Source organism: Mixophyes fleayi, chromosome 2 (assembly GCF_038048845.1).
Source record: "Mixophyes fleayi isolate aMixFle1 chromosome 2, aMixFle1.hap1, whole genome shotgun sequence".
NCBI lineage: Eukaryota > Metazoa > Chordata > Amphibia > Anura > Limnodynastidae > Mixophyes > Mixophyes fleayi.
Genome location: NC_134403.1, coordinates 304,838,322 through 304,862,676, shown reverse-complemented (window position 1 = coordinate 304,862,676; position 24,355 = coordinate 304,838,322). Strand labels below are relative to the sequence as shown.

The following is a 24,355-nucleotide window of genomic DNA, read 5'->3' as shown; positions in this document are numbered from 1 at the left end:
GACATCAGACATCACATGGTATCTTGCAGACCAGTAATCCCCAGAGAACAGCGCCCTAGGCAGCTGCCTAAGGTTGCCTAATGGTAGCTAGTATAAGTAATACGGCTAAAAATTACGTACCTGATAGATGCCCAGAGCTTGAATCGGACAAATGTGCGTGCGCTTGACCTTGGCACACACTTACTGTACATTGCCATATGCATACGCCACCTGTCTCTCTCATTCCACCCTTCAAATCGTAGGCAGTTGGAAGTGTCATGTGCGTTCAAAAATAAATTGCATGCACTTGCAATCACTGGCTTATAATTTTTTTCTGAGCATACGTAGAGCAATATTATGCAAAATATGGCACGCAACGGGACTTACACTCCTTAATGAATCAGGCCCTTAATGAGTATATTATTATTTTTAATTGTGCTTTTCTGCATTACAATGTTGTAGCAAATCTAATATATTCTGTGTGTGATTTTTCACAGAAAGAAAAGAAACATTGGCAGAAAATATTTCTTGCATAGTTTACAATGTGTCTTCTATGATATGTAAATGGACTTTCGGCAAATACGAACAACATAATACCACATACTCACTTTATGTAATGTAAGTATAAGTATACAAACACAAGTATGTATATGTTAATTAAGTTTTGTGTTAAGCTCCTATTTTTAAAGTAATGCATTTACGCTACAGGCAAGAAGAAAAAAGCAAACAGTATTGTCAACAATATGAATATGATCAGGAAAGGAGGATGGGCAGCTGCACAATACATGATTTGAACCTACATTTTTTTAAAGATGTAACCATCATTTTTGAAGGATCAGGTCCTGAGACACAGATTATTAAAGATTTGTTTAAACCTGCAGAACAAGGTATAGTACAAAGTTTTTGCAACAAATACTGTACAGTATGTGTTTTTGTGAAGGTGTTAATAAAGGTTTCTTTTAAAAATGGACAGAAGACAAAACTACAACCTGACATTTGACTTAGATGTGTGCTGCTGCTATGTAAGAAACAGTTTATAAGATTTGTCTATAATAAAAAAAAGCTTCTTCTTTTACTTTAACACGCCTAAGCAATGTCCTGAATTATCTGCTGCTATCAAGTTATTTATTTTTGAATAGAAGTCGCTGATAGTCCCAGGTGTCAGGAAACAATAAGAAAGCAAACAATTATGACGTGGTGGCTGCCTTCTCAAAAGGAATTTGGAACTCCTCATAAATATAGTTATAGTATTAAGAATAAAATGAAAGGCACCAGAAACTATCACAGTTGAAAACCAGAGTAATGATTTTAAGTTAATAATATAAATGTATTGAAAAACATGCAAATAAATTAACAATGAAAGGTTGCAAAGTTCATATATAAAAATAATGAATCTAAACACTGCTATAATAAATCAATAATAATAAAATGGTTGTTATACCAGCAGCGATAAACTGACAGTTAGATTTTTGATTACCGCCTGCAGCAAGTATAACTAAATGCAGAGTCAGAAACTGCAGCGATATAGAGATAGCTTTTGTGCAGCACTTTGGTGACTACAATTTCACCTTCAAGCCATCTGTTACAACAGAATAATAAGAAGGAGTTTTCATCATCTGCTTTACGGTAAACTATTGGAGTAAGCCATGGTCACAAACCTTGCTCGGACACGAGCTGTACTCAGTGTGGAGAAGACTTTCTCCAATCCCAGCACCAGCTCCCTCCTCTAACTGCCAGGTGGTAAGATTTGCCCATTGTCCAAATCCAAGACTGGCTGAGTGGTCAATCGTTTTCTCTTTGAGATTACCTTCCACCCTTTTACTCCAAACACTAAAGCTGATGCCCTCTATAGATCCTTTCATTTTGATGATGTTGATGAGTCTAATGAACCTGAACTCATATTGGAAACAGCTTGCATTGTGGCAATTACTACTATTGTACCCAAATAACTTCTACAGGGGAAGACCCTTGTTGTGCCTGAATTAAGACCTAGGCTATTACAGTGGGCACATCAGTCCACAAAGATATGCTAGACTTTGTGGCTTCCTGCAACACTTGTGCTCAACATAAAGTCAATAAAAAAATTGCAAGACTATTGCTTCCCTTACCTAGACAGGGGCGCATGTAGGATTTTTAAGTGGGGATTTCCCCCCCAAAAAAACATAGAGAGAGTTGCTGTGCATGCGCAGCAGCTCCATTTCGGCAGCACTGCACTCAACAGCAGCCGCGGCGCTGTCAAAGAAGCGTCCGTAATACAATAAAGCACTGCCGCGGATGCTTCTTTGAGAGCGCTGCGGCTGCTGTATAGTACAGTGCCGCTATGTAGGGACACTGTTCTACACGGAGGGGAGGGGTTTCTGGAGAACCAGAAACCCCCTCTACATGCGCCCCTGCTAGACTTAGCCAGTTGTGGACTCACATCGCTATGGACTTTCTAGTTGATCTCCCATTGTAAGCAGGATGCAATACTCATGGGTTGAGTCTCTAAAATGGCCTATTTTGTGTCCCTCAAAAGTATACTATCCATTGCCTTTCTATTCAGTCTGTTTGTTAAGGAAATCTTTTGGTGAGATCTATGCAAATATATGGGTATAAAGCTCAAATTCTCTACAGCCTATCACCCACAGATCAATGGATAAACTGAGAGAGTAAACTAAGGTTGTGAGAATTACCTTAGTATGTATGTTTTTACTCATCAGGGTAACTGGGTAGAGCTGTTGCCATGGGCAGAGTTTGCTCATAATTTTCATACGCATCTCAGTACCGACAGGTCCCCTTTGTTTATTCTTCATGGGGAACATCCATGCCCACCCATACTGTCTTCCCTCCCAGCAACCGAGGTTCCTGCAGGGAATTCTGCTTTACACAAATTTTCAGATATTTGGGCTCAGGTCAGGAAGAAATTGTATAAGACTTAAAGAGTTATTAAATATTATATATTAAGATGTTATAAAGTAGCTGCTGATAAGAAAAAATGTGTGGCACCATGTTTGTCTCTTGGAGATATGGTAATCTCAGACGTAGTTTCCATGAAATTTTTGCCTAGATTCATAGAGCCCTTTAAAAAACTCTGAAAGATAAATCCAGTAGCATATATGTTGGATTTATTTGCGGATACCCTACTCCTTTCATTCTTTGTTGTTGAAACCATTAGTCATCAACAAATATTGATCTTCTCGTCTACCCTGCCTCCAGTAATTGTTCAATACAAAGTGGAGTATGATCTTAAGCAAATACTGGATTCCCACCTCTCTAGGGGAGTCTTGCAGTTTTTGGCAGATTGGAAAGGACACTGTTCTGAGGGTCGTTCCTGGGTTAAGGCCTCAGACATAAATGCATCTAGAGCCTTGAAAACTGAAATATCCAGAAAAGCATTTTATTGGGTGTTTGGAGCCCAAACATAAGAGTGGGGATACTGTCAGGAATCCTTTATTTAGATGCAGGACTCTGTATTCAACTCTCACTGCACATGCACAGCATGGCAAGCACAGCTGATGCAAGCTGCTGAGTTGCAATCAAGTGATTGCTGACCAGAGCCGTAACTTAGAATTCTAGCGCCTGGGGCGAGAAAGACAAATCCCGCCCCCCTAGCACTCAATTTTATCCAAATGAACCTAAAATATTCCTAAATTGCGTGCCCCCTCCAGCGTTGCGCCCTGGGCGATCGGCCCTGTCTCACAGCCCTAGTTACAGCCCTGTTGCTGACATCACAGAGGCTGAAAGTTAAACTCCCATCCCTTCATTGCCAGAGAATAAGCTTTGCTGTTCTGACCTCTTGAGCATGTAATCCTGCTTACCGCCTGATTATTGACCCAGCTTATCCTGACTTTGTGATACTTGGTTCCTGACTTTGTACTGTGCTTACAGATTGGTTTTAACCTTTAGCTTTTCCTGACTATTCCCCTGCTTGCTGATTATGTCGGGGTGCTTTGCAGATCTCACCTTCAACTATACAGACCTGCTCTTAGTCAAGGATATCCCTGGTCATGTCACAGTATTTCTCTTTATCTGTACAATTTCTTCCACATTTGGGCTGTACACTGCATACCTCCTAACATTTGAAAAGCAAATCTTGAGAAAATAAAGAGAGCTCCAAATTCCCACGAGCCATTTTCACAACCTGCTCAATGATTATTTTGAGTTAAAGATGTAACTGTTTGAGATCACTGTTTTGATTTATGGTATATTCGTTGTTCTAAGGCACATAAATATACAGCTGACAAAAAAAAAGTTTACTCATTCCCAAATTGATGGTATATATTCTACAATTGCCCGCTATCCTTAATATCCAGAGTCATATGTTATAAAGACTTGTCCTTATTTTTCAGGACTGGCCAACTGTTCTGTAGAATTCCTCTTACTTTGGTCTTTATAATTTAATATTTCATGTAATCTAGTATTTAAAATGGAAAAACATACTATTAAATTTAGTAAACCTCTGTACCATTAGCCTTTACAATATATGACATATTTAGACATACCTGCTCAGCAGCAGCTATATCATTTGTGTAATTGTACTGTAATATTTGTAAATTTACTGTTTTTTCATTGTTTTCAAGTAGTGGTAAATTCTTATTAACATTTATAAACTTTAATTATTTTATAAGAAATTTTTAATCCACCAAGAAACATCACATTGTTATGTTCTGGAGAAGATATTACAATATATTGGAAAAGTCCCCATAAACACTATGTAGCTGCCGATGAATGCTTTGAATACATGATTGAAAAGAACAAGGTACTGTCTTAAATGTGAAATGTATTCATATCTGATTATTGTAAATATGCACTAAAATTAACAATTAAACCATTTAAGAGAAATTTTGTTGCTTTCCCTTAAACTCTTTCTCTAATAATATGTGTGATTAGGGGCTGTGAACATACTACACATGTTAATTAGCTTTTAACCTGATGTGCATATAATTAACTTGTAATATACTGTATGCAAGATAAATACACCACAGAAACAGGCTATGCCAGGATAGTTTTAATATATTTATATACAAATACTGTTTAAAGATCTTGATTTACAACAAGTTATGCCACATGCCCACTGGCATTTTACTTCTGGTTTTAAAGATATTAAAAAAACAATATCAAACACAAATGTGTCTAGTATGCATTTTTACCAGCATTATTGAGCTACTGCAGATTTTCAGTTGTGTTTACATGTGGTAAATGTAAAAAGAGAATAAGTAGCATTCCGAAAAACACTGAAACAAAAGTCAGTGGGTATGATGATATTAGAAACAATGGTTTCTATTGTCATACCCATTTACCTTAATGTTTAAAAATGCATGAAAAAACACATTTAAAAAAAAACCATAGGGTATGAGCCCTTACAACTCGAAGACATAGGAGGAAAATACTTTAATTATCATCTATTTGTAAGTCAAATGCACAAAGTTCAGGATGATCAATCATCTTGACTCATGCACTTTGACATTTCTGTTATTTTGCCTTTCATATTTAATTTTACATTATTTATGAATGTTGCTGAGCTACAATAAAGTGAATTGCTACTGTATTGCAGAGAATATGTCCCTTTTACTAGCATGCAATATCAGAGTGATAAATTTTATCGCTGAATGGGTTTACAGTCCTTTTCTCCAAGATGCAGTTGGGGACAGTAGTCACCAGCCTAGGGCCCTACCTGCCCCTCTCTGATGCCGGAATAAGGGGGGCAGTGATGTGTTCCACCCACATATGAGGCAAATTGAGGGGCAGATAGGGCCTCCAGCACTAGACTGGAGTGACCATTTAAATCCCATCCCGGACCAGTTCCAGGAGGCTGAAAGGACCAGAAATTTGTCATGGCTCTACACTGCAACTCAAAATAAACATGAAGACATGTTTAAAACACATCAAGATAATCTTTAAGTGTATCTTGTTTACTCAAGATGCTAGCCATAGGTTGCAAGAGGAAATTCCCTAAGCATTAGGGCTTCTCAAATCTGATTACACCATCACTGCGGAGAGGGCACTTAGACTAGGACCAGATTGGGATCCTAGAAAGAATAAAGGGCAGTCATCGTCAAATTCTTAAACTTACGTGATAAGGAGAATATCTTAAGGGCCTATAGAAAATTGGCCACTGTTACAGTCTGTAATCACATTTCTCCCTTCAGGTTTCTCAGAAATGTAGTGAGTTTACTCTGTTATGTAAATACCTATTTGAAACCCATATACGTTTCTATTCACGGCCAATCTGAAAACTACCCATGCAGGCAGAACCTTTATATTTGATGAGTTAGCCAAAGATAGGGATTTTGTTCAGCATTTAAACCCTGATGTTTAATATCATTGGTCACTAATCTCATAGATGCTATGGCTCAATTTCTTAGATCATGTGTTCTTTTTTATATACCATGTATTGTTGGTTATCTATGTTTTAGTTTCTTACACTATCTGGAGAAAAATCTGAAAAAGTTTGTTTGAAGCAACGTTTGAATTATTTTTGCAATTTTTTCAGGGTACCTTTCATTGCAGCATTCCAGGTGTGGCCTCACCAACACATAGTTTCTTCCTTACATGTCATTCAAAGTTTTCTTCTATCAGTGTAGGATGACTTCCATTTTTTCTCAGTCACACACACGACTCACTCCCTCTCCCCCTTCCCCCAACTCTCCACAGTCTCTTGGAACGCAACGGGATAAAAGAGAAAAACTCTATACCCATCTAAAATCTCTTAAATCTGATATGACGTTTATCCAGGAAACTCATTGGTCCGCTTCTCAGGATGCTACCCTGAAAGATACATGGATTCACCTATGTATTTCATCACCTTTTTCACTAAAAAAAGGGGTATGGCAATTATTTTTTACAGGCACCTACCTATGATAATAAAATTTATTTGTACAACCATAAATACATATATAAAGCAAAAAAATTAAAAATAATATCAAAACATACTCCACCAAAACATTAATCCAGACTAAAGTTGGTCTTAAATAGTCTATAGTGCACATATAGGAAAAAAAAGAAAAAAAAGGGTCTCAGACAATAATTCATTGTCTAATCCGGAATTTTTGATAATAAGAGATCATTGGATTAGCCCACAGTACAAGACATGATTGTATCTATTAAATTCCGCACACTCATTGTATGATATACACCACACTATTATGTGGATCACAATTCCTTTTCAGTCACGATCACTCTGTATCGGAATCTAGATCCCTTCCTCTTTTGGTAAGTTTGATCTTTCCCCAAAAGGGTCTTGCCACTTTCCCTGATGATACCGTTTTTCTAAAAAATGCTTCCTAACACTAGTTTGAATTTTAGGTTTTGCACCTTCTACAGCAGAATCTTGTTTAGGTGGGATGTTTATATTTGTTTACTTGAACTGACAGTCTTCATCACCTGGAGAGCTGATTCCTGTATCCAGTCCATCTAATACTTCAAATCTATTCTTGGGGCTAAATTCCCTATTGTGGGCTTTTGGCCGAATAGTCCACTCCTTATCTTTGTTGTACAAACTCATTCAAGGGATGTCTCTTCTCTGCCTAATTTCCCTTTGTGTTCTCTCAGATTTCTGAGTTCGATAATTCCTATTGGATGAACGTTATTGATCAAACGAGTAACCATTCTGCTTACCAATTTTCCCTTTATTCCAGGGGTAGCTCTGATTCTCCACTCTCTTTCTATTAAAAGTCCTCTCTTTTCCATACTCAAATTTAGTTCTATTACGATTCATCTTTTTATTGTTATTATTCATTAGAAAATATTCATATTCTATCAAGTTCTCACTAACTAGATTATCCCGCTCTAGAAATTCTGCATTATTCTCGAACATTTTAAGATCCTCCTGAACTTTGAATATTTCTTTATCCAAATTATCAATCTTCCTGTCTCTATAATTGATCAACAGTTTCATAAGCTCCATAGAGCAAGAATGAAAAATCTTGCTCCATTTTATTGTAAATTTATCATAATCTCTGAATGAGCATGATTTAAATATTCTTAGCCCTCTCGTTATGAGTTTATCATCTATTGGGTCACATATCTTTATTAGTTTCTGCATTATTAAACATATACCCCTCATTAAGTGCCATTATTATTTGTTTAGATGTTTAAAATGGTGTAATATGAGAATTACTAGAGAGGAGTAGATGTTAAGAATATTTAAGTATGGCTGCACTCTGTTAGTTGAATAGAGAGTCTTGTGTCTCAATGGGATAAATAACTGTTTGGTATACTAAATATTACGAGTTAAATCCCCATATGGTTCAATTTTAATGTGTATATATATTGTTTTGGTTTATTAACATTTAAGTGTTTATAATGTGGATTATCAATTTAAAATAGGATCCTTTTTATAAAGATTAGTGAATAATAGAACTTAAATATCACATTGGTTAAGCAATATATATGAGATTATGATTATAAAGTTTATGCAGAGTTATTTTATAATACTATTTCCTCTGGAAACTAATAAACATTGTTCCATTTGGAAGTTTAGACTAAATAGAATCTAAATATATAGAATTATTTTATAGAAGTCTATAACGCTATATGGTTTTATGTTTTATTTTTATATAAATTATTTGAAAATACCACCATAGTAGTAACAATGGTTAATGTGCTAATTAGTATGTAGACGCTTGATACATGTACTGTGAATAGCCAAATGTTTTTGATTGGTTAAAGTGAGTTGAAAAGAATGCTAAACAAACAAATAGTCATCTCTGAGGAAACCACACATCAATTGTGGAGAAACTAGTCAGTTGAAACTCCTTTGAGCCGTGATCACAGGCATTAATTATAACTCTACTCATCAGATTGACTGACTTAAGGAAAGATCACAATCTCAGCTAGATTCCACCATCAATATTGCACATTCCCCCTTTTTACAAAGCCTGGAGTGGGATAATATCGATATAGCGGAGAGAGAACAAGTTTAAATAGCAGAAGAGTGATTCAGTATGTAGCTCTAGCAAGCGGACCTAAAAGCCACTTGCAGGACTTCATGAGTCAGATGTACTAGTATGATCTGAATCTCTAGGTTGTTATACTGACGGCTGTATCATATGAATGCTGCTGTGTTCCTGCCACAATGTTTGGGTCATTCCTGTGAAAGGCAATGGGTAATACTTATCTTTTCCCACCTCCATATCTTGGATAACACACATTCCCCCCTGAAATTAACCTCTTCAACGCTTTTGAAATGTGTCCGGGCTTTCAGCTGTCCCTTCCTTCTTGCTGCCCCAAAATGTCCGCAATAAGTTCTCACTCTGTCCGACGGGATCACTTTAAGAACTGGTCCTGGGATGACAGTCCATATAAAACCTGCGGATTGACAAGCCGGTTGGAGATGTTATCTTGGTTCCGCTCTCACATTCCTTGCCAATTTAATGGGAGATTCTCTTCCTATTTGCATCAGATTTTTGCGACTCCCTGACCTCCAAATGGCTTATGAGTATGTTGACTATAACCTAGGACATTGAGACAATCCCATATTGTTCTGATAAACTACAAAGGCAGTGATACATTGAAACAAACAAGCGGAAATGGAATATCATGCAAAATATAATAGTTTACATACCGTCATGTCTACCGCTTTTACAAATGATTTCTCTAATCCTACGGAAACTAGTCTTGGGGCCTGATTCATTAAGGATCTTAAATGAAGAGGTATCTTATTTCAGTCTCCTGGACAAAACCATTTTACAATGCAAGGGGTGCAAACTAGTTTTCTGTTTTGCACATAAGTTAAATACTGACTGTTTTTGTCATGTAGCACACAAATATCAACTTTAAATTTCAGTGTACAAATAAGCTATCAAGTATTTGTGTGTTATATGAAAAAACAGTCCGTATTTAACTTATGTGCAAAACAGAAAACTAATTTTCACCCTTTGCATTGTAACATGGTTTTATCCAGAAGACTGAAATAAGATACCTCTTCATTTAAGATCCTTAATGAATCAGGCCCTATATTATTAACATGACATTAATAGTTTTTTTGCCTTTTCTGTGCATTCTTTTGGTAATTTATATTCCACATATTTATTAGACGTATCCTGCAGTATATTGTCTGTAAGAGCTAAGCGTACCTAGACCCATTCAACAAAAGACGTATCTTTTACTTCCGCTCCTTGTTGAATACGGATGTGCGTATGGCTGATTTTTTTTAAAAAAAACAACAACACAAAAAAGCACAATAGGTTCGTTTTGAGGGCCTTACTGAAACAGGCCCTGTATAGCCAGAATGTGAAACCTCTATGAAATGATCTTTGAAAAATATTGATGAAAATTCGGTCCTCTCTATTATGGATGCATTTTTATAAGAAGTTTAAAACAGTAGACAAACTTTGTTGAAAACATCAGAACTTTGGTAAGTTTTATCAGATTTGTTTCATATATTAAAGTGCAATATATTTCTGCTTCTTAGGAACCATATATAACTACAGGCAATCAATATACAATATCAAACTTAGTAAAAGAATGTTCGATCAGAATACGAGCAAAAGGAAAACAATTATGTGAAATGAATACAAACTGGGGCCAGTGGAGCGAAATGAAAGTCTGTGGTAAGATTGGAAAGTGTCCATAATACTGTAAATAAATTTGCACTATGCTAAATTGTGTAGATCATGAGCAACAACTTCTGTCTTGGAGTAAGACTATCAACCCTAGATTAACCAAATGTTCTTAATGTCCACTATAGTAGACTCCTTGTTACAGTCATTAGAGAAGCCAGGGACCATTTTCTGCAACAAACAAACATTGAATAAAGTACACATATCTGATATCCATGAATTCAGGAAACCAATATAATAACATTTTAGGATAAAGTAGGGGATTGTGCTAATTTGTCTGTTTTTCCCTATTTAATACCCTTCATCTAAGTTAATATGTGTTTAATATGATAATATGAGCTTTCTGGCTCTAAGAAACCAGAGTTATGTCTTCAAAAGGGTTTACATCTTGATTAGTGGGACTACATCAGGGGCAAAAGCAGGATTTGTAGAGGGGGGTTTCCACACCACGCCACCAGTGGGCGTGACCGGCATGCATGGGGGCATGGCTATAATATTAGACAGTGATTGGCTGCTCTCCAGCTCTTCCTATCCCTATAATATACTTGGGCAATGCTGCGTGCACAACTGTTAGGTGCACACAGCTCTCCCTTTTCAAGCAGAGCTGTGTGAAGCGGGGGCAGGGTCCAGCCACCTCAATTATACAGTGCTCCAGGCTTGGAGGGGAGTTTCCAGGCACTAGGAAACCACCCTCGGTTTGCCTATGTACATCAATAAATCTGCAGATATCAGATATAAAGATGTCCAGTCCTAAAACTTCTGAATTGAATTAGCACACTCATTTTAAAATCTCTGTCATTTCACAAGCAGGAATTTATTGGATACTCTCATTATTTCTACCTGTTGCAACCTACATACATTAAGAATTTAAGGTTATTAGGGTTTTTCATAAGGAATATAACCTGTTTTATTATGTTTTGCAGAAAAATATAAATTCAGAGATTTAATAATCTTTTCACTTATTCTTTTAGAAATGCACCAGAATAATCCTGAGCACACTCTTGATGTTGCCCTAATCTCTGCAATAGTGCTTTCTGGCTTAATAATAGTTCTCTTAATAACAATAACCGTGCAGTACAAAAGGTAACATTTCATTTCTAACAATAGAAAAAAAGTCATCGAATGAAAGCTGCTAAAAGTAAGATAAGATGAAAAATAAAAAATTACACTTGGTTAGGGATATGCAAATATTATTGTGTGATAGTCTCAAAATTAATAATATATCTTAGAGTAAAACTGAATTCTAAAAGGCAGTGGAAAAACATCAATCCAACATGCTTTTCTCGTTATAACATTTTGTTATTATGTGACTCATTAAAGTAGCAATCTAAATAAAAAAATAATGCAAAAAATGTCTTACTGGGAAAATTAGGTTAAAATCTCACTTTCCTAAAGTGATAAGAAATATGCAGGTCTCACCTGTATGCTTAAGGGTCGGCTGCATAGCAATATAAGGGCATTAAATGCATGAATCAAGTGTTGTCAGGACTTGTCTGGTTAAATAAACACACATAGTAGGGTTGTCATTATTTTTGAGTTCATATACTCACATTAATGAGCTAAATATCACTGAAATTAAGTTAAAATCATATACACTCACCTTCACGGCTATTAAGGCTATAATATGACTAAATGTACTTTGGTTTTTTTGTGAAAGGCAGATACCACACCCATTCAACAAATGAACAGACCAGCACCAGCAATATGAAAAATACAAGATTTAATAGAGAGAAATAGAAAGGTACATCACAGTAGTATGCCCTGCCCAATGATCATTTCAGCAGGGTTGCTTTAATCAGAACACACAGTGGTCAAAGTGGAAATTTAGAATAGTTTTACAATGAAGACAGTAGAGATGGCGGTATGGCATACCACCATATACAAGCCCACTGAAACCACTGTATATATATATATATATTAGTATTTGAATAAATAGACACAAATCATTCACTGCTGCAGTTCATATATATATATATATATATTTATATATATATTATTTATTTATTTTTTCTTAATACATAAAACACACTTCATTCTGCAAACATATTAACCTATCATTACAGTAAACTTCCTCATGCAGATTTAGACAAATTGTGCCATTCTCTTTTACCTGCTGTTCTCTCTTGCTTGTTCTTGCAGCTTTGACAGTTAGCTCGCTTCTGGAAACTTGGGGTCCTATATTGAAAATGTGCAAAAATTGTATAATAATGCAAAATGTTAACAAACCTTGTATGATTCAAACAGAAACACAACACTCCATGACCAAATAAAACAACCCCATAGTAAAAGCATATATAGACAATGAAAGATATGAAAATGATTTATTATCATATAATAACACCTACCAGCCCCGTGTGTCTAGTATTTAACATTCTAGTGACTGCTGAGACCACAGAGAGCATCCACGTCACTGCCACATAATACAGAGATCATACCCCCACAAATTATTTCATCAACTCCCCTACAAAAATTTCATCACATCCAAAGCGGCCAATTTATGATCACCCATTCAATCAGTCATTTGATCCCCCATCCACACAGCCAATTGATCCCCACCTCCGCCATTTTTATCAACCCCCTCCAGACAATTTATGACCCCACCCCAGCCATTTCTTCACCCATCCAACAACCACTCAATTGCTCACCCCCCTTAGCTATGTTAGCTATGTTATCAACCCCCAGCAGCTAATTTATGACCCCCCAGCCATTTCTTAAACCTTTGCCCCCAGTCATTTCATGAACCTTTTCCCCAACCAATTACACACCCCCAGCAACCAATTTATCACCCCCCTGCCTCACCTAGTTGCCAATTAATCACACCCTTCCTCCACAGCCATAAACCCCCCTACACCGTCAATTTATCACCTCCTCCTCCCACCTGATATTTAAGAAGCAAACACTTTCCTTTCTCTCTTCTGCCCCTGCTCCTCTTCTTATTCAGCCTCCAGCTTCTTCTTGCTTCTTGAAAGGTAACGAGCAGCATATGTGATGCTGTAAGCTGCCCTGTCAGTGTGGTGTGACCTGTGTACTTAGTCTGGTCACGTGAGATGTGGTAATCTCACAAAACCAAACTAAGCATAATGCAGCCACACTGACAGGGCAGCTTATAGCATGAGATTTGCTGTTTTCTGCTTGCCTGAGCCTCGCTGCACAGTGACAGTCAGGGCTGTTCCCTTGAGACAAGGGAAGACCCTGATCACTGAGGAAGATGATCCCAAACAACAAAGTTTGAAAAATAAAGAACACATACATTTTTTTATATTGCTTGCTAAACTTATCAATTGTGCCGGCACTGCCAACTCCCCCCAAGGACCCTGCCTATTGGTTGATCAGGCACAAAGGGCAATTTAGGTGATATAACATCATCAGCCTCATTCTGTAGTCCCTTGGTGAGCTATTTCCTTCCTTTAACCGAGCACACTACTGTGGTTAAAGGAACTTATGTCTTTGCAGTTGAGGCGGCACTATTACCACCTATTCTGGCTACTATATACATAATGTTTTGCTGAGTTTACTAAACACCCCTTAAAAACTTCTGCAAGAGCCCATGACGCTTTGTCTTGGTTGGATGAAAACGCTATAAATAGCATAGTGTAGAGTTCTGCTGAACACAGGTTTGTTTGCCAGAGATCAGCACTGCCACTTGAAAGAAACTGTCAGTATTTTTGGGAGAAAATATGTGTGAGCTACATTGTATTAGCATAAGGCTAAAGTCAAGAGTGTAAATATAGTGGGTCCACGGGATGCAGTGGCTACTGGGCCCAGAGATGAAGGGGACCCTGGAGTGTAGGGTTGTTCCCACCTTTGAATCCCCTGATCCCCACTCAGCCCCCCACTCTCATCTCAAAGGCAGGGGGCCAGAGCAAAGCAGAGGCCTCTTCTGATCGGCTCCTGCACACTCTGTGCATGCTCAGAAGACACGCCTCCTATATTTTCTGATCGTACTAAATGCCATTAATGGTAATTTTTGTCACTTAGCATGGCGACAGTGTGGTTTCTGGATTTAAATCAGCAATGACAGGACCTGCCGTGTGTATAACCTAGAAGGCTTCATCCTAATTGTAACCCTAACCCTTGCCCTAACCATACCCTAATCCTAACTCTAACCCTAATCCTTATCCTAACCCTAACCCTTAAAGTAGATTATACAACCGGTGGGTCCTGTCATTGCCACTTTAAATCCAGAAATCACTCTGTCGCCATGCTAAGTGACATAAAATACAATTGCCTGCATTTAATGCAATCGGAATACATAGGAGGCGTGCCGGTAATGTACTGTGTCTTTTTATTGGTCTATAAGTCTGCATTTCCATGTTATCAGCATTGTTGTAATGGGAATTGTTTTGTTGGGATACAATGTGTCGTGAATATAAGTATCACTAACATGACTACCACCACCCATCTACATATGTCTAATTTAGGCTCCATCATTTCCATGTGTGTCAAATAGCAGTACAGACTGTTATCAGTTGGTCTAATATATAAGAATGGATTGGCATTATGTTAAATAAATACATTAGTTCAGCTGTAGAGTTTGGTGTGATCACTCTTTTTCTGCTTGCTGTGTCCATTCAGCACCTCTCTTACTCATCATCTCCTGCTGGTCTGTGTGTACCCAGGTTTAAGAAATGAATGCAGTTAGTAGTCTGACTCAAACACAGTAAACAGTAAACACAGTAAATAGTAAACTAAACATACAGCATTTGAAAATCAGCATAGTACAGTTAAAATACGTTTTAACTGACATTAATCAAATGAAAATCTTTAATAAAAGTTCTCAGTTTGAAAATAAGCTAATTAAATACTTTCCTTTTCTAAATGTTTTTTTTTTTTCCTCTAGAACTTTAAATTTATGTTTTCCTCGGATTCCACAACCAAAGAATTATTTTGATTGTACAGAAGACTGTGAAATAAATATACAGGTAAGTTTATAACAAGTCAAAAGTCAAGGGCAATAAAGCGCTTTATTTAGAGTTGAAACATGTAAATGTTTTTGTGTAACATACACATTTCCATATTGCACATGGGCACCAAAAATGAGTACACATAGATCCATATATAGATTTGTGTATAGCATTGCCGGGGGATACAAGGGTAAGCTGAGTACAATAAGGGCATCATAAATAGATGTGGATGCATCCACAGACACAACTTTTTGGAGGCATATCTCTTTTGGGTACTGGAGGGCTGGTGCAATGATATGCAGTGATGATTATGACTATTAGGAGCACTGTTTAGATGCTTCTGATTGGCTGATTGTATGTTGATCCCTCCAGCTGATGGTACAAATTAATAGGCAGCTAGAATAACTGAAGTTTGTTTATTTGCATTACTAAGTTGACATTTTCATTTGGACTACTGCAGGTAAAAAGAGTGTTATTTTAAGTAAGTAAACAAGAAATGTGAAAGGTGTGAATTTTACATTTATCTTTAACAATCAAGACAATATTCTCTCTTGTGTATCAGAGACAAATACAGAATTTGTAGAAGGGGTTTCCATGCCACACGACCAGAGTGTATACAAGTGACATGGCCATCATATGAGACAGTGTTAGGCTGCTCTCCAATTTTCTCATATCCTTCAAATAGATGGGCAATGTCAACCAACTGCCCTCATTCTGGTGAGGCAGTTCCAATTTTGTGTGAATGTCCCACTCAGTGAAGACATTGTCCTGACTGCAAGGTTTGTTGGGATGTATGTCCTGCTTCTCAGTATATTGCTTATTAAGGGTGATATGCTTGTATCTAACAGTAGTGCATACATCTGGCCCTTAATGAGCAGTACAGTGTGAAGCAGGACATACAACTCAACTATCCTCGAAGTTGGGACAAAGTCCTGACTGAGTGGGACAGTCACACAAAATTGGAACTGCCAACTAGAATGAGGACAGTTGGCTTCCATTGCCAACCTATTTGAGTAGGATGGAAAGAATTGGAGAGCAGCCTAACATTGTCTCAAATGATGGCCACGCCACTTGCATACACTCTGGTGGCATGCAAATCCCATCTACAAATTCTGTTGGCAGACTGCACTGATCCCTCCAGGTAGTTCTTGATGCTTCTAGTATATGTTGCTGCTAGAGTCTTAAGCTCAGTTGCTCCTTGTCTGGATCCTGAAATGTTAAGGCTTGTTTGGTAAAAGGGATAGGTACAAAAAATATGGAAAGTTTATAATTGAGTGAACCATTTAGGCATCCCCCCTCGTTAAATCAATAACACCTACTTGTAATAATTAGGCCTCCCTACCTGAAACCAGCCATGGAATTAAATTAATAGCATTCACATTTAATAAGTAGACCTATTTTCCCTCAGTTAGCCACAACATCAAATTAATAGCATTCAGAATTAATAGAGATGTACAGTTTAACAAAGCAATCACTCCAGCGACAAGCAGTGCCACTTTTGTGGCTGAAGTGCTAGGTTTGTTTGGGCCCCCACAAAACAAGCTACCAATAGCTTAGCTGCCTTAAGCCCAAAAGTGCTGTCAATGAACTCTACATTATTAAACCATGTCTGCTCGTGCTGAATTTTTAATCTCCTTCTCCTCTGTGGATAACTCCCTCTCATCCCTGAAGAACTGCCAAACTTATGTAGACACAGGAATGGATATTACAACTGGAGTGACATTAGATCTTCTTCAGACATACTGTGACATGGAACATGTGGGCAGCATTGAATCCTTCATGTTGGAATACACTGCATTAAACAAAGATTTAAACCAATATATAGATGCAGTTGAGGAGACCATGCTTAAGTTAAACCGTGACCCACTGGATGAGATCCTTGATTTAAGAGAGCTTGTACACGAGAGCTACACTGCGCTTCAGAAGAATAATACAGAGGAGGCCCTCAGGCAGGACGGTAAATATGTCCAGTTTAAATTACAACTAAGACACCTGAGAAAACAAAATGGGTGTGTCACCAACCCCTGCAGATGAAGCTTTGGAAAATGAAGATGAGGAGATTGCCATCACCCAGAGTACTGCGAATTTCACTTGTCCTATAATACAGCTAGAGATGGTGAACCTAGGGAAAAACAAATTATGTAGTCACACGTACGAGAGAGAAGCAATTGAAAGGATGATTGAAAACAAACTTCAGAAGGGTAAATCCGCCAGGTGTCCAAAATGTTGTGCTGACTCATCTGCATCACCACTGGGTGTCTTGGGAAAGCTAAGTTTTTTCCTAGCAGCAATTTCCAGAGAAACTGAAGGAGGAGACATCATTGTGTCATGTACCACTTGAGCTGTCAGCTTGCTGACAGGGAGCTCATTGAATCTCTTGAGATCTGGGTCAGCTGGAAAGAAATAGAAGAAATAGATCTTAAACCTAGGATCAAGTACAGTCACCAAAATGTAGTGATCCGATTTGAAGTTTTTGATAACTTTTCTATCCTGGCGAAGCAAATAAAGTACTTGATCTACAAATCCGACATACTTAGCGTAATTGCATTGATTTATATCCTCCAGTTTCTCAAGCTGCTTTTCCAAAGGGAATCACTTGGCTAAAACTATCAGTGTCTGAACTCACTTAACAGGTGTCTACTTTGAATGGTTGCAGCACCTTGCACAACACAGAAAGTATTCTCCGCTGCTTTCCCCCTCCTTTCCCAAATGTCATGGCTTGTGGATTAAGCAAGGATAGCTTTTCGCTGTTCCTTCGTCCTCAGAAGCATATACAAGGTAGAATTCAATCTTGCTACCACCTGTTGCTTCAGGTGGCAAATTAAATTGTTCTTGTAGCTGCTGCAATCTCCTACATGCTGTTGCAGAATGCCGGAAATGTCCAGATATTTTACGGGCCACAGACAGCATCTCCTGCACGTCCCTGTCATTTTTCAATAAGCTCTGCACCACCAAGTTGATTGTGTGTGCAAAACAGGGAATGTAATGGACTTCACCCAGCTGTAATGCTCTCACAATATTGGTGGCGTTACCAGAAATGACATATCCTGAGGAGAGTCAAAGCGGGATAAGCCATGTTGCAATGACATCCCTTAGTTTCTGTAAGAGATTGTCATCTGTATGCCTCTTAGTGAAGCCGGTGATATACAAAGTAGCCTGACTCTGAAAAATGTGACATAGTTTGGTACATGCTGGGCTGTCACAGTCATATAATCTTTAGTTTGCCCAGTTCCGCTTGTCCACATATCTGTGGTTAAGTGTACAGTGGGTAGAATTGCATTTTGTAGCCAAATACTTACATTTTTACAAGCCTTCTTGTACAGATGAGGAATAGCTTTTCTAGTAAAATGGTGTTGCGATGGAATTTGGTAACAGGGACAAAATACCTCAATTAACTGTCTAAAACCAGCTGCATTAATAGTTGATATAGGACGCAGATCTAATATTAGCATAGTTGCCATGGGATCTGTGATCCACTTTGCAACTTGGTGACAGCTTTCATACTTGCTTCCTAGTGCAAAGGATTGTTTAACAGTCAATTGTTGTAAACTACTAATAATCTTCTTCTTGGTCTGCTTATGAAATGAAGATCCACCCCCTGCAGCAGCAGCAGTGGGACTAACGCTCAAAAATTCTTCTGAGGAATCCTGGATAGTGGAGGAGTGATCTGGCTTTAGCAACTTGGATGCAAAACTAACTCTGATTGCTACTGAAGATATTGATGAGGACGGTGTTGTGGGTGTAGATTGCAGGTGCCGGGATCTGGGTGAAAGAAGGCAGCTAGATGATGCTGGACTGCTTGTTGTTATTTTTTTAGCATAAGATTCAGATTTTTCCAACAGCTTGCCATGAACTCGCATCAATTGGTGTAACATGGATGAGGTTCCTAGATGGCTAAGGTGCCTACTTCTACTAACTGTGGCTTTACAAATGCTACAACTGTCGTCAGGATTTGGGTAAAAATAATTCCACACATAAGAGGTGGATTTTTTGGTCTTATGCACAGGAATGACAATGGCCTTCTTCTTATCACGTGCAAGAACTGCTTCCACTGGTGCAGGACTTGCATAAACAACATCATCTTCATCAACATCCTAATTAGCACCGTTGTCAGCTAAACAAATATCCCCCTCATCCTGTTGCAGTTTCAAAGTGGCATCTTCAATTTGTGTATCACCAGCTAACACTTGGGCTGCTCATACACCCATCTGCAGAAATGCTGAAAGGAGGCTTCTTTATGAGCACAGTATCAGAAAGATCTGGCTTACACATAGCACTCATGGATAGACTCTCTTCAAGAATTTGTGTTATTTCTTCTAATGCCTTGTTTTCTTCCAGCTCAGCTTTTACACGTAAAAGTATTTTGGCACCACTTTTTGAATCAGAATGATAAGGTCTTGCATTGTCATGACTGACCTTACAAGAAGATGCCTCACTTACAGTTGCAGAACTAGCACTCAGAACTAGCACTGTTTTTTTACATTTTTGTTTCACTGACATACAAACACTATGCACTTTAACATAGGCTTTAGCAGATAACATAGAGAGATTACTATCATCGTGATTGGTGCCAGCAGCTGCTTGGTGCTCCTAGTATTCTGTGGACTGATGCGAATCTATTTTGATGACATAGTACAATGTGACTGAAGACTTTTAACAACATCGCCAGCCCTATTATTTCCGTTTCAGCACTGACAATGAGCATTGGCACGTAGACTGTAGACTGGCAAGAACACTGGCACTTCTACTGTTTCTGGGTGAGCTATAATAACACAGTACAATGTGACGGGAGAATTTTAAGAACACTGCCAGCCCTATTATTTCTGTTTCAGCATTGAACACTGCCATCTCTCCTGTTTCTGGGTGATCTATGGCACAGTAGAATGTCACTGGAGACTTTAAAGAACACTGCCAGCCATCTTCTTTCTCTTTCATTAAACATTCTGTTCAACTGCCCTAGGGACTGCCAAGAACTCTGCTAGCCCTTCTGTGTCTCTCTGTGAAATGGCACCAGATCTCCGTGGAGTGTGGTACTTATAGAATCCAAAACTCACGAGATCCGACAATGCGACAATAACGTTTTGCCTCATTTTCAGTTCCAAGGGTGCGCAAAAGTACTGAGGTAATCGGTGATGTTTGGGTGGACTCAGTTTTCCTAAAACCGAGCCTGAACGTCTCTAATTTGTACATGCTTGTAGCAATAAATGCAATGTAGTATACCACTTTATACACTTTTTTGGCTTAGTTTATTTAGCAAATTCATAGTAAAGCAGAAAAACGAGTTCGAGCTTTTTGTTGTTTTAATTGTACGTGTGTACACATGGAAGCTAATGTGCTGGGAATTTATTTGTTATAGATTAAATCTTGACACTAAAAAATCAATATTGTCATTTTAAAACAGAAATAAAGGTGTATAACGGTAAACTTAACTTAACCTACTTCTAGCTTATATATGGTAATGGTTACTGTGAATAGTAGGGAGGTCATTTACCAATTTCTAAACAGCTAAGGCAAACTGCACTAAAAAAAAATGCTTTTTTTTGCTGAAAAATTTTAATAGTCAATCTCTTTTCTCTGGCTGTCATGATTACTTTCAACAATAAGTGAGAGTGAACTAGAAGTATTTTAGTAGATAACCTGATGTGCAGAAAAAGAATAATTTTTAAAAATTATTATTGCAGTACCTTGTTAGCCAGAAAAATCTATGTGATGTGATGTTTGTGTCAAAAAAGACACAAAGGTATTTAACATCACCTAGTAGATAAACTGGAAAGTTTTATTTAATTAAGGGGCTGGTTGTAACGGGAAGGCGTTTGAACCTTTCATGCACATGAACATTTGCACTGTGCGCCTCTTCCCATTTTTCTTCTTCTTCGCACACCGAGGTACACCTCTAGATTGTGCAAGCAGCCCTTTGATATACATCAGATGGATCATTTTAGGTGCACCAGTAAGCTTCATAAATGAGGTATCCTGTGTTCTTTTAAACTAAGCCAGTGTTCAGACATAACAATTTTGCTAGAAACTTACATAGTAAAAAGGTTACAAGAATAATTCTGAGAGAGATTATATTTATGCAAAGTAGTAAAATTGCCTGTCATTTTGTACTCTTTGAAGTAGCTTACCACACTTGTACAATCACTCCTCAAAATATACCCCCAACCCCTGTATATATATCAATAACAAATAGGGAGGTCCCTAAATCTGTTAACCCATTCCCCCATTACTTGAAGACAGGTGCTGGATTGTGCCACAGACTGCTCTTTGGGAAAATGTGAGTACAGTAATCTAGATTGTTGGCACTATATTGAATAGCTCTATTGAAGTGTTACGGTTGTTTGAGTCCTCAATCAATGTGAGCAAGAGGTAGAAGAGGGGATTTTTTTGGGTGAGAGGGAACCTATTGCTAGTGGGGGGCACAATCCCTTTACAGAGAGTGCAATTTTCGATAACTATCTCCACGTTTCACATGTTTTGGTGTATTTTTGCCGGATGGAAGTATCTTGAGTAGTCACAACCAAAGTGTTCAAGATACATCCAGAAACGCAAAACAAAAATGTAGCCTACCTCTGTAAACATTGACTGGCCTGTGAGCTATAAATTTAATCAGCAGATAAGCATTCTGGATTATTTGAAAGAGATTTGATCCATTCATAAGAGTCATTATCTTGAAACAAATGACAAGCACTAAGTAATTGTGTATTTCCTATTTGCAGAACAATGACTGTGTTGATGCACTTCAACCAGTATTTGAAACAGAAGAATTCATTACTCAGCTGGAAAATATTTCATGAAATAAAGAACAGCACAAAGCTAATTGTTTGTTTTTAAAATTGATTTTACTGTGTAAAAATGAATAAAAATATAAGTTCAGGGGAGGTCATCATAACTATATTTAATGCTTTTGGACCCTGGATAATATCAAGCTTGTACACAGTACAAACAATTATTCAGATGTACCTAGTGGTTAGAAGAATGATGTCACATTGATGCTGGACATTTACTTAAGAAATTACTAAATGGACTTCTGCTATTTGTGCCTTCAGTGGCTTGGTGAAGCCATCACAAAACCAATGTGACATATAAGTCACATACAGCTAGCGTATGATTGATTAAATAAAACTGAGAAAAACTTAGGAAAAACAGTAACAAAAAGAATGTGTACTTCTATTTTACATATCTCAAATGACGCCAATTATACAAGACGTATAACAATAGTATAAAATAAATGTCTTAAACACATACTTCTGATCTGAATGTAACCTATGTATCCAACAGATTTCTCTACTTAATGACTGCAGCAAACTCCTTGGTTTAAGGTGTTCCTTTACTCTGTCTGTCCCCGCTGCTGTGAGACACGTTCTTTTTCTTTATACCTCATGAAATAATCTGGTACTTGGTCTAATTTTGATTAAAAAAACAGCATTCACGAAGGGTAAATAGTGTGTTTAAAATAAAGAGAGAAACATGAAAACTATAGTAAAGTAAACAATGTTTGATGTGCAGCTTTAATAAAATGCTTTTTTTTGTCAATTGGTGGATTATGGAAAATCTTGTTTATTTGTTAAATCATACTTTGTAAAGTTCCACACTTATAACGCCACAAATATGCATAGCTTAATTTATTTGAAGTCCTCAAACTTAATAGCATGTATTAAACTAATGTGGGTGTAGATATGATGAAAGATCTTAGTGAGGATATAAACATTTATACTTTGGTGTCATTATGTTCAGAAGCAAAATAGGTGTGCAGCCCTTAAAAACATATCCTTTGTGGTATAGTAATACATCGTAGGGAGGTCATTCAGTACAAGCCATAGTCCCAGGGCAATCAAGGCTCAGTCTATTTGTAGGAACTAAGGTCAGGATCAGGTGGTATAAAAAGACTCAAAATCCTGTGATTCTCTGAAAATGTGCCTTATTTCTCCTACAATTACCAAGATCCTCACAATAGTATTCAAGCTGCACATGGGAAGCTTGAAGTTCATGCACCTCTTTTTTTAGGACTTCTAGGCATTATATGTGTTGATGACATTGTTTGCTATGGAGTCTTTCTTTTCAGCAAGGTTAGATTTAAGGTCTGTGAGGTCTTTCTTCATTAAAGACCTGTCTTCTCCTCTGCGACCTGGCCTGTTCAATGGGTCCATTGAGCGTCAGCTGGTTCAGGATGCTGATTTGGGATTACATTTTTTTAAAGAAATCTTTTGCCTGTTTTTGTTGTAGTTTCTTAAACTTAGCCAGGGACATGCCCAAAATTCATAGACAGGGACATGCCCAAAATTGAGGAATTAAGCTTTGAATTTAGTTAAAGGTTCAATGTCAGCTATTGTTAGCAATAAGAAGGGTGTATCAGGAGATGTGTCTGTGTCACATTGCTTTTCAATGCCAATCCATTTGCCATATACATTTTTTAATCCATTATATAAGCAAAGAAGGCAGAATTGGAGGTAAAAAAAACACATTAAGACTCTGTGGGGGGATATTCAATTGTTAGCGAGTTTGTCATTTCGAGCGAGTTAAGTCTTTTTTTCTTATTTTCGAGCGCGGAAACTTCTCCCATAATTCTAATCTTTTTTTTTTTTTTTTACCAAAACAGTCTTATCGTGCTCCAACCATTTGTCAATGTTAAAGTATAGGCTGGATGCGAACCCTCAGCGGAAAAATCTATTCAATTGTTTTTTAACGCTGTGGGTGAAACAGGCAAATCTGCTGTTTCATCTCGCACCTCCTTGGTCTGCTCAAAGAAAAAAATTTTTTATTAAGTTAAGAAAAATATACATTAAACTGAAAAAATAGGTGTAAAAGTTCATAAAAATAACCTAAAAACTGAAAAGTACTATTTTTAAAAAAAAATAACAGTGTAATAATTAAAAAAAAATTCAAAGTTCCCCCTTTAAAAAAATCCATTAGTGGTGCATGTATTTAAACTTT

General features: G+C 37.5%; 1 protein-coding gene across 1 annotated transcript in view; it reads left to right on the top strand.

The window, feature by feature from the left end:
• Nucleotides 1-22,957, top strand: part of LOC142139146 (interleukin-5 receptor subunit alpha-like) — a 45,186-nt gene extending 22,229 nt beyond the window's left edge. Inside the window, exons 5-11 of the mRNA XM_075196499.1 lie at nucleotides 477-597; nucleotides 688-866; nucleotides 4,587-4,717; nucleotides 10,373-10,511; nucleotides 11,492-11,603; nucleotides 15,361-15,442; nucleotides 22,141-22,957. Coding sequence (XP_075052600.1) covers nucleotides 477-597; nucleotides 688-866; nucleotides 4,587-4,717; nucleotides 10,373-10,511; nucleotides 11,492-11,603; nucleotides 15,361-15,442; nucleotides 22,141-22,218 — 842 coding nt within the window. The 3' untranslated portion in view covers nucleotides 22,219-22,957. The remainder of the gene's footprint in view (nucleotides 1-476; nucleotides 598-687; nucleotides 867-4,586; nucleotides 4,718-10,372; nucleotides 10,512-11,491; nucleotides 11,604-15,360; nucleotides 15,443-22,140) is intronic.
• The last annotated feature ends 1,398 nt before the right edge of the window (nucleotides 22,958-24,355 follow it).